Raw genomic sequence first — 11,763 nt, 5'->3', positions numbered from 1 at the left:
CACCAAGATTTGGATTACTATCTCAGTTCCTATATTCACAATATTTTGTATGTTAATCCAACTTTAAAATTGAACATATATATTTCATTTCTTCAGACTTTATGTGTATGTAAAATCATTCCATCAGCCACAAGCTACATAAAAGATGGCTTTTTAATGTGGTCTTGCAGTTCCATTACCATTCTAGAATAGAAATGATATAAAAGTGAAGCATCCGAATTAATGTGGATTGTTTAGAAATCCTGTGGAGCTGTAATGTTTCACCTCACTACTCATCTCGTTATATATACTTACTATATATTTTTTGAAATTTCTTTCTAAACTTTCTAGTCAAGCTACATACATATGTATATATTTCTCGTTTATCTTTGATAAAAAAATGATCTCGTAAACAAGGAAGGAAGTAGTAAAAGGAATAAAACCATTTCTTAAATTCGGACCTGTAGCACGAGGTGTCGTGCTGCACTATACTCAACCAATCGGGCTGCCCTACCTTTCGATCGTTATACGTAACATTAGTTTATTTAAACATTTCATTACAAAATAGAACAACAAAATACAGCAACAAGCTACAAAAAATCTACGTATGTTTAGAGTATCTAGAAGATTAAAAAATTTTGGTTTTTTTACGATTTAAAAGGAAATGTAATAAATTTTACGAAAAAAGCCGAAAATGCCCGAAAGAGAATAGACGTGATTGGATATAAGGGAACACGTGACTCGAAACGCTTTGAAGTATTGGTCGAGTTTGATTAGGGGGGATGTTCATAATCCTTAAGATAGGCTTGTGCCTTCACAAAGGCAAGAGACAGTGTTGGATAAGGATCGTGCTTACGAGCACATAGTTTACGAGTTCGATCGCAGTATCCGGTTTCAGAGTGTTGTATGTGTTGTCAAAGCGGTGAGATAAAGAGGTTGAAGTGAAAAGAAAAAGCGTAGAAAGGTCATTGCTTAGGCGCAGCTGATAATATCAGTTTCTAAAATTGAATAAACGTCGTCTAGTGCGCGTACATGCACAGTCACATACGAGTAATTGCTAACAAAGTTAATTTCACGTTTCACGAACATATGTGTACGCGCGCGTGCGCGTTATGTGCGTATGAATACGTAAAGTTTTGTTGTTGAACGGTGATCGTATTGTGAAAAATTTGTGCGGGGCAGCGAAAACAAACAACTTGTGTCCGCCATCTTGTGCCTCTCCAGCTGCGTTAATAGGAAGTGATAAGAATTCGGACCGACGCGTGTGATTTTGTTTAGTGAAAAGAAAACATAGGCAGTGGTGACCAACGGTCACCGAATGTGGTCAAATTTGCAAAAAACACAAATAGGGAGGACTGCGAGAGAACTCGAAGCAAGCAGGGCGAGGTAGCATTGCGCTCACAGGAGGTTCGTGGGGTACCCCACCAAGTTTATTCCTCCGCGTTCCCCCTACCCATTTGCTCTGGATCCCGAGATTATTGCGCAGTTAGAAAAATCATTGAATACAAACATCGCCGAAAACTTCGCTGCATCTTTAAAAAGTGACCCACAGACATTATATGGTAAGTTTTTCGGCAGATTTAGTAACTTAGCATTGATTATTTTCCCTCCCTTTTCGTGTTTTCATAATTTTCATCCGTTATGAAATGAAGTAAACGTTTAATTTATTGTTGTGTACATAATGACTTTACTTTTTTCGAAGCATTTTTCGATAAAAAAAATGTAAAGTTTTACTTAAGAAATGTCATGTTTTATCTATGTTATTTTGCTGATATGTTATCATCGTGACGCAAAATATATTATTGCTTCATGGTGGAATTTCGCTATACTTGATGATTCATGTATTATTGCGTGTTAAGCGTGAAATAGATGTAAATTTTTAAAGTTGCATTTTGTGATTGTGCATTATTAATCGACTAGATTGTCAATCCAATTTCCGATTCTAATTTCCGTGCTTAGAAGACTAAGAAAACGATTAATTTTGCAGACGGGTCGGTTGACTTTGTGAGTGATAGAAAAGACGAAAGAACGCTAAACAAGCCATGACGAATTCGGTGCCGAAATTGAATAATAAGGTAGAGCGACAGGGTTCGCCGAATGTCGGTGTCGAACGACATCATCACCGTTCAAGTGCAATCAAATCATCGACGTTCTTCAACAACAGTGCGAGATCTCATGGCAAAAGTTCGACCGGCAGATTAAGCTGTAGCCCTCACGGTTCCTCGAAAGGTTCAAGAAATTCACCGTTGCGGTACGATTACAGTCCGCGGGGCAGTCCAACAAACAGTTTCTACGCGGGCGCAAAGTTTTCCGAACCGCCATCACCAGCGAGCCTTCCGAAACCACCGAGCCATTGGACTACGAGACTGATGAGCAGTTGTCAGCAATCCGACAGGAGTTGCGATATATCAAATCATCTTAAGATGATACTAAACGTCCAAGCTTGATACCTAGTGACCAACGGACCGCTAAAAACGGTTACCAGCTCTTAAAAAAAAAAAAAAACAGAAGAGACAGGTACGATATTATCGTGTCCCCACCCCTCTTGGATTTAAGGATGTATTTTTTCTCTTGTATGTGATGTCGAGCTGCTCGTTAGAACAAACAAAAAAGCAAAAGTGTTTACAAACTGCGCGATAAAACAATCTCTAAAGACGATGCACAGAAGTAATATTGTTACTAGTAGAACAGGGCACCAGCGTCTTTAGTTTTACGGTAGAGATGCTGAGTAAAAGGAAACAAAACAAACCATGAGTTCTTCTTTAAAGCTATTATACGAGGCATATGGACATTAAGGATGTAATAAAAGACGCAGGTGCGTCTGCTGCAAACCATGATTCAAGTAATACGATAACTTGTAACAATTCTATTATGCGCCGTCTATGAAGATATAACGTATGTATTTTAGATTATTATTATATATGATTAACTTCAGGAGATGCATACACATACACATATACACAAAAACACTGTTATATTATTTGTTTGACGAAAATGGTACGAAGACATAAGCAAAGCTGCATTAGCTATTTTTAAAAACAATAGCTATACACATATATCATTTTTTTCTTTTCTTTAGAATGTCTAAATTGTTACAACTTGGTATTATCAATCATGATAGTCTGTTTTATTCTTTTTGCAATTGCAACTCGGAATTCTTTCCAACCTTTACACATTTTGTCACAAAATGTATACTAACTGCTGTTCTTTTTTTTAATTTTTTTCTTTGAAAGATACTTTATATTTTTACAACATAAGTGGTAAACTTTAAGTGTTACATATATTCAGCTGCTGCTCTTTAGCATAAACTTAAGTATCCATTCAGTATGCCTCAGATTAATGATTATTGCTACTTAACTTGTTTCCTCCTCAGATTCTGTGAAGGTATTCAATATTTTCGGTCGAGTTCAATGGCTCAATAGATTTTAAGGGAATAATCAAATTATTCTCTCAAGATTTATTGACCAAAATTTTTGGTTTTTTTTATTTATCTTCCTTTGTTATCGAAGATATTCCTATTCGCTTTGTAGCTTTGCAATAGTTCTGCAAAGCATTGTATAAGATTTAAGTGACGAGTTTCCAGTGTGTACACAAATGGATTAATAATTTGTTTCTTTCCTGAAAATTACATGATTAATGAAAGAATGAGATAAGGTTGCCAGAATGAATGATGAAGGAAATGTGATTTAAAATGTATGTTCGGTTATGAATGTTTCATTTTTTTTGCAGTAAACTTGTGTTTAAGCATTATTTATGCTTAAGTTAACAAAATTTTTATGAAGATTTCCTACAAGTGACAAATTCGAAATTCATTTTTATCTAACATGAAAAAGTCTAATTACCACTTGTCATTAGGATTGCCTTCTGAAGTAATATTATTTATCTTTAGAGTTGCAAATTACCGTTTATTATTTGATTCCTAATTAAAATCGTGAATTTCCAGAACTTTGGTTTCAGTTCTCAAAATGTATATATTTTTTGAAAAAATTTCAGAGACTAAATTTTTGTCGTCCGCGTATCGTTATAAATCAATTTTTTTTTTTCACTATTGCACACATTTCGGTACATGATAACATAATCTTGCTATAATCTCGTTACTTTGCGAAAACGACAACAATGATTTTAATTTTTTTTGCATTTTTTTGTTTTTTTTTCTTTTTCTTTTGACCCAAAATATCAAAATCTTTAACTATATAGACTAGCCAAATTACTTGAAGTGATGTTTTAACCAACACGTTATTCTTTTCTTTTTATTCAAAATGAGGCATTGCTTTTTTTTTTTTTTTTAATTATATTTGTGGGTTTCATTTCTTTCTTTAACGATTAATTTTTTTTTCTTTTTTTGTAAGTTAGTTTTTACGGTGAATTATGAAATAGGTTCGGTGTATGTATATGCAGATCTCAAGGGGAAAAAATACGAGTGTATTCGTGCGTGTGAATGTATATATGTGTGTTGGAGGGGCGGGGGGTGAGAGGGAAAGGGAGAAAAGGTAACAAAAATGTGCAATTTCGAACTTTCAATTACTTTCTCCAACTTCGTAGTCTTGTAAGACGAAAATTTTTAATCGTATCTATAGCATCAGACAGCCGTATATTACGTGAAATGGTTAATAGAAATTCTGATGTAAAATCAACAGCGGTGAATATCATTGGTTTCCAATCGAACAACCGGTTCTCATCGAACACAGTCTCGATTCATTCTCGTTTTCTTTCTCGACAGCCCGTTGCCGTGCGACGGCTTACACAGAAGGTGAAAGAGAATAGAAGTTTCGAGAAGGAAAATAAGGTAACCAATATCCGCAATCGTTCTTCTCGTTTTGTAATTCGATTATTCACAGATACATGTTTTTAGTTCGTCTAGTTTCTTCGAATTCGTTTCCCTTTCGCAAAGATCGGTTTATGTGTTCAAGGTTCTTTGGAGTTCTAAATTTCTGTTTATTGGAGTTTCTGTACAGAGATTGTTTTTCTTTTTTACGATGACACATGTGTGATATACCGATTAGCCGGAAGATAACCGACGATCGGTGTACTACTTGTTGCGAAATAGTTTCTGCTCTCGACGGAAAAGGAATTATCACGACTAATAGAGAAAGAGATGGAAAACATAAGCAGGATCACATCGACAGAGAATCGTTTTCATCGCATAGGTGTCGTAACGTGTCGGATATTGTAATAGGGATATATATGTATATATATGTATAAGTTCCAAAGATTTTTAAGCATCGTCTTCGTAAAAAAATCTTCGGTGATAGTAAAATCTCATATCCGTACGGTGTTTTGTTTCGAAGGAGGAAGCACAACGATCTCTCTCTTCAGCTGATAGGGGATTTCGGTACTTGCCCAGTGATTCTTATTTTTAAGCTTTCGAATCATATTTGTATAAATCATTAGACCTTCTATCGTTAATTGTAAATACGTGCCAGAAATCGAATTGAAAATTTTCTAAACGCGCGTTACGAATTTTTTCTTTAACAGCTCATTGGGCTCGCAGAGAACGAAAAAACGAATTAAACACTGCCGTCCTGTGGGAGATCGGTGAATCGATTAGTTTTGAACACGAAGATTATCGCACAGACGCGCGTTGTTTGCGACTCGTGTAAATAATGAAACACAGGAAATAGGAGCAAGAAAATTGTCATTTTGAACAGCAGTTGTAAATGTCATGTAAAAATAAATTAGTGTACATAACGGCGAAAAGAATACAGACGGACGATGTGTATTATGTATATACTATATACATATGTAATGGAAAGATAATCTCGGTGGCAACGGCGTTTTGTTCCGTTCCGATCGAGAGCATAAAACTAAAAGTTCTAATCTTTAAGTACAGCAATATGCGTAATTACTTGTTCGAGTCTCGCGGAGAAGCGAAAAATAGTCAGTATGTGCAAAAGTGCAAAAAAAGAACAAAAAAAAAAATAAGAAAAAAAGAAGTCGAAGGTTGCCAGGCTCGGTTCAAGTGATCTTTGAATAGAACGAAGTGATATGTAGAAATGGGCGCTATTATGTGGTAAAAAAAGAATAAATGAAAGACAGATGGCGTCCAGAGAAAGAGCGGCGCCAAAGAAAAAAGGGCACGAATTACAAAGTGAATAATCGATAATATTAATTTAAAAAATGATAAGAAATTAGCTGTGATGATGACCCTATAGGTACTACTAATTTTTAATTGGTAACTGATCAACATATATATATATATACACACATATATATATTATATATTATATGTATATGATTAAACGATAAGGTGGGGTAATTTAAGGAACGTGCAAGTACGACGATATAAGAATTACCGTTCTTTCGAGAGAAAAACGTGATTAATAACAAGAGAAAAGTACGAAATACTACGTGTACGTTGTATGTCAGTCGAGAGAACAGCTAAATGTGGGGAGGGTGTTTTTCTTTGTCTTAGGGGAAAAAAAACGGGTCTCGCATCTCGTACACTTCGACGTGTTACTATTAATTATCCGTAAAACTTAGTGGTTAACGATTTACGCGCGCGATTGTGGAACACAAACAAACAAACAAACAAAATGCTCGAAAGCGTTAATGGAGAAGGAGGAGAAGTTGAGAAGACGGGGGTGCAATGTTTCAGCGTCAAGAGCAAAGAAATTATTATTTAGGAACTCTTTCGAGTACGTCCATCTTGTGTGTCGTAATCCACCTTCGTGACTTTAAAATGAGAATATAGTTAGTAGTTCTAATTATAAGAGCCAACGAGAACTTGGGTCGTTTCGATAAATGGGATCGAGGCCGAGCGTGAATTTTAACTTCGAACGCGCTTCCGGTCGCAGAAACGCGAGTTAACGCAATGCGCTTCTTTCCGTTTACGGTTTACGTGAATATTTTCTGTGAATTTAGAGCGTAAACTACACAAACAGAAAGAAGTCGTACTCTCTTTTTCTTTATTATTATTATTATTGATATTTTTGTGATATATAATAGGAAATGAAACGTAGAAAGAACAAAATGAACGATACGAGACGATCCATCCTCGACTGGCATTTATTGTGATATTGTAACGTACAAAAATCGTTCGTCGCGAGTTACACGAAAAATCGAAAGAATAATCGATAAGAAAAAATTAAGATTCTCGTGAAGGCTTCACGGATGTGTCATGGGTTCAATTTATAAAACGGAATACAAAAGTCTATGGTATTCTTGCTGAACATTCTAATGTCATTTCTTAAGTCTATTAAGCTGGACAATTGCTATTATCAATAACGTCAGACATGCACTTATTTGTTTCTAACAATGCAAAACTACTTTTACGATCAAATATGATACATGATGGCCATTTATCATGCAAAGAAAAAATTTAATCGTTTTCTGTTCCTATCTAATTCATGTATTGTATTCGTCCATGATAATACGTCAGTGAATGTACAAGAACAAAACTTGCAAGGGACAGAAACAGCTGTCGTTCTGTGACATATTCACGTATGTACACAACGCAGAAGTATCGACTGCCGGGTTACTTATTTACACATACACCATGATGCATCCGTCGACGAACAATATAACAATACGAGTGCACGTACAAAATGGCTACGTGCTCTTGCATTGTCGTGTTTCAATCTACACTCGTATATCTTCGTACCTTCTGAATAATTTTTTTTGCTGGTCTCATTCGGAAAAAAGGTTAATCGTATAAATCGTAATTATAACTCTACTTTAGTTTTGCATAATTCGAATGTAGGGCTATGGAACGCTGTGGGAAAAAGTACATATAATTATTATAAGAAAGAAGGGAACGCATCAAAACGTTAAGTTTTCATTTTTCGTTTCTTCAATTTATTTCGAGAAATTTTAATTCATTATTACGTCAGAATATGCGTTTCCATTTCTCTAGGATTTGTCAGTTAGCTTTGCGTGTGTCGAGCTTCCACGAAATTCGATCGGATTTCCCATCCTGCAATGACGCATAAAAAAGTATTCGTAGAAATTTTTCCGGTCGGAGCTTTCTTTTTTCAGTTGAAGCTGAATTCTCAATTCCAATTGGAAGAACTTCCGCGCGTTTTTTTTTTTTTTTTCTTCTGTATCAGTACGTGCATGGCTATTATTTCATTAATCTTTCTTCTTTAAGTTTTAATTAGATTTATGAAGGTGTGCTCTTTTTTTTTAAATCATTTGTTTAGTTTTAGGTTAATGACACCAGGAAGAAGAAATCAATTTCTTGCAACTTATCCAATTTTCACAGTTTGCTTCATTCTAATTAGATATTTCTATTGTAATTGATTCGTTCTCACAGGTTGAGTATAGTTGGTTTAAGAGGAAATTTTACGTGTATACTTTGAAAAATTGTCTCCTTTCAGATTTTAGCGTTTCGTTTTTTCCTGTCGTTTGTGTTTCGGAGAAATTGTCACGCCCACGCGTGATGTTAAAGAGCAGGGAATAAGAATTGATACGAATTTTTGCATATCCGTACCATTTCTCGTTAGGGAAAGAATACCGGCGCGAATCGTTCTTTTTTAAAAATTCGCGGTTAAACAAACAAGAAATCGAGGAATGAAAAAGAGGAAAATGAAGCAATTCATTAAAGTAAGGATGAATAAAATGGAACCAACGTCTTCGAACGACAACGTCAAACAATTAAAAAATGAACAATGAAATCGTGTCGCGCCTCGAATCGTTTTGCCCTCAAAAGTATTTTGTCACGAGGGAACCTCGAGGTGCGACTTGTATATTGATATATAACGATATAATATCGTTTTTAAAAATTGATCCTTCACGTAAGAGAATGAGAATCAACAGCTCATCGATTTCATACGAAGCACTATAATCATTATACAGGGACACAAAACACAGCCACACGAAACACTATGTCGATTAATTAATTAAGCCTTAAATTTAGAATTAAGTTGAAAGGTCTGATAAAAAACAGAGATTGAAAGGAAAAAAGGAGAGAGGAAAGCGAGAGAGAGGAAGGGAATGCTCTGTCTTTTTAAATCGCTATGGTCTACGATTCATATATTTGAATCAAATTCTTTAATTAATTAATGTGTTTAAAAACAAAACCAGAATTTTAATTGATAAGTCGATCGATGTTACTTTTATGATCTAATCGTGCCTCCTTCTTTCCTTTGATAAAATTTTGTTATATCGATTCTATAATTACATTCTAGATTCGATTTTACGAATTGGTCGTATATTTTAGATTTTACTTTAAATCATTTGTCAATCTCGTTAGAACCGTCATCAAAATTCGAGGTACGCGTTTTTTTTTATCTGACTTATTCTCCTAAATGTAGCTTCTTTTCCGTTTTAATTCGATACCAAGAGAATCCGATTGTCATAGAATCACGCAATGATTGATCGATGTTCGACACCATTTGTAATTAGTTTTCGATGATCGACTCCGAAAGGTCAAGTGTCGCTTCGCGCTCGAATCGCTTTGAATTCGAGGCGACACTATTCGAACTCGTCGTGTCGCAAACGAAAATAAAGGTAGCGCATTTTCACCATGCGTGGTTCTGTAACACTCATTTAGATATATCGATCAATCGGAAAAAAAGACACTTTCGAAGAGGTAGACCATCCTTAAGCAAAGTACGATTTTTACCTACGGTAGCAAGGAGAAGTCTCTCGTAATCTATCGATTGTTTACTCGTGAATTTCATAATCGTATCTCTGACGAGCCTGTCGATGACAATATTTTTTATCCTTCTTCCTGCTGCTGCTCGTGAAAGTCCAGCCGTACGTCAGCGCGATGCGTGACTAAAAAAAGAAGGGAAATGTAATCTTTTCAGATGAACGAGAAAAGAGGTCGAGAGAGCTGCACAAAATTTGTACGCATCGCATAGAACAAGTATCCGTATCGTTCTGATGTCGGCGAAACTATAAAAAAAGTAGGGAAACGGATCGGTCGCAGCCGCGGCAAGTATAAAAAAAAAAAACGCACTGACTATTTTAGCGAATCGAGATTCGACCATGTACCTTGATATATACTTTGCGCGTATATCCAGAAAGTATGTGTGCGTCGGCGAGCGCGAGAGGGAGCGAGAGTGCGAGGGTTAATCAAACGAATGTGTGCGTCTGCGTGCATGTGAGTGTGCCAAACGAAAAATGTGAAATTAAGTATGCGAGAGAAAGAAGAATAATATAAATATATAGATTAAATATATTATATATGGAAGGAGAGAAAGAGAACTTCTCGGTTTAGAAGGAACGAAACGGACGTGTTCTGTCCTGTATGTGCGAGGCGTAAAAATCGATTACTTTTACGATCGTTCGAACGAATCGTAACCGAGCATCTTGAACAAAAACAGAGAACAAATCGACAGAAGATTTATCTGGAAGAACGCGTCCGTTTAGCTTTACGGTTTCTCGCACGTGCAGAGCACCAATGCGCACGATCGATACGGACAGAAAGTGGAAAACAACGTAACAGTCGATGGCATTCGAACGTTTCTCAATGCATGTATACGTGCAAAGAGAGAGAAGTAAAAGTAGACACATAGAAAACGGTCGTGCCGTCGCCCGCACGTGCGTGACAATAATTTTTCCTACGTGTAGTCGGAGTGCGAGGTATCTAACTTTAGTTTTTTCTTCTCCGAGTTTTGTTCCGAGGCTCAACACGCGGAGAGTAACGTTTGCGCGATGAATAACAAAAATTTTGGGAGATAAAAGTACGCTGATTTCCATACAGAAAGTATACGAAGGTATACGCTTGAATCAATTACTAAATTATCCGTGCTGCCAGAAGTCCATTCCGTTTTTATCGATTTGTAGTGGAAGAAACGCATCGCCGCCATTTTGATCCGTAGACCTAGCCTCTGTACTGCGCAGGTTCACGATATAACTTTCATTTGATAAATTTGAATTTTATCGAAACAGTTTAAATATGCTGATACATAGTGTAATTTAATACACTGTTTGATCAACAGACTGTTTTGAATTTTAATCATTTTTATCACCATCCGTGCTAGGGATAGCTTTAACTTAACGTAGAAGCAAAATTTACGCGTCATTGCGATTGGATACAATAAGAGCTGCTTCTATAACCGAGTTACCATTGTACAAATTATGCAAGAGTCATTCCATCATCTTTTGGATGAAATTTACAAGTGAATTATACTTTAGAGGAAGGTGGATGGTCTGACTTATTTTAGTTCTTTTAAAGGCTTCGTTTTTAAAAAATAAGGCTATGGATCTTAAGGGAAGTTGCTTAGAAAGTGTTTGAACAAAAAATGTGCTAAAGAAAGTAGCCTTTTTCCTGCGCGCAGATGTTTCTCCTCCGTCCACGAGTACATGTATACTACAAACTATGTGGCATTTCTTCTTTGAATGATTTCTCCTTTTTTTTTTGTAAGCTTACATTCTTTTTACACCGAGCATCGGTGTACAGAGCATTGTTCCGCGAAACTCTGGGTTGCTTTAAACCGAACGATGATGTAGACATAAAAAAAATGCAAAAACGAACGAGATAGACTCGTACGGGTGCACCAAAGGCACTATCCATGCGTAGAAGCTTATACCCCAGAAGCGACAGGACTAAACATGTTACTTTTCTCCGAATGTATCTTCCGGACAACCGTAAGACGTGTTTCCATGCGAAAAAGTACCTAAGGAGTCATACGTGAATAAAAAAATTAACACAGTTTAAAACTGTAAAAAAAAAAGAAGAAAAAGCGATGAATCGTTGTTGGTCTATGGATAATTAGCCTGTTGCCTTCGAGAGGGTATAGGCTTCGCGAGTCCGATAAGGTTATTATACAAAAAACAAAAAAATACCGAAGCCCAGAACTTTTGTTCTGTCGTTCCCCAACGAAATAGTGGCGACGA

At 36.1% G+C, this 11,763-nt stretch overlaps 1 protein-coding gene across 1 annotated transcript; it reads left to right on the top strand.

Annotated features, from left to right (window-relative positions):
- The first annotated feature begins 782 nt into the window (after positions 1-782).
- LOC143427932 (uncharacterized) lies at positions 783-3,918 on the top strand. The gene is made up of 2 exons (XM_076902454.1): positions 783-1,541; positions 1,967-3,918. Exon 2 carries the CDS (start codon positions 2,022-2,024, stop codon positions 2,424-2,426), a length of 405 nt encoding a protein of 134 aa, XP_076758569.1. The 5' UTR covers positions 783-1,541; positions 1,967-2,021; the 3' UTR covers positions 2,427-3,918.
- The last annotated feature ends 7,845 nt before the right edge of the window (positions 3,919-11,763 follow it).

The sequence above is a fragment of the Xylocopa sonorina genome, chromosome 10, assembly GCF_050948175.1.
Source record: "Xylocopa sonorina isolate GNS202 chromosome 10, iyXylSono1_principal, whole genome shotgun sequence".
In the NCBI taxonomy this organism is placed as follows: domain Eukaryota; kingdom Metazoa; phylum Arthropoda; class Insecta; order Hymenoptera; family Apidae; genus Xylocopa; species Xylocopa sonorina.
Note: the sequence above shows the minus strand (reverse complement) of the source record. Positions and strands in the feature narration are given on the sequence as shown.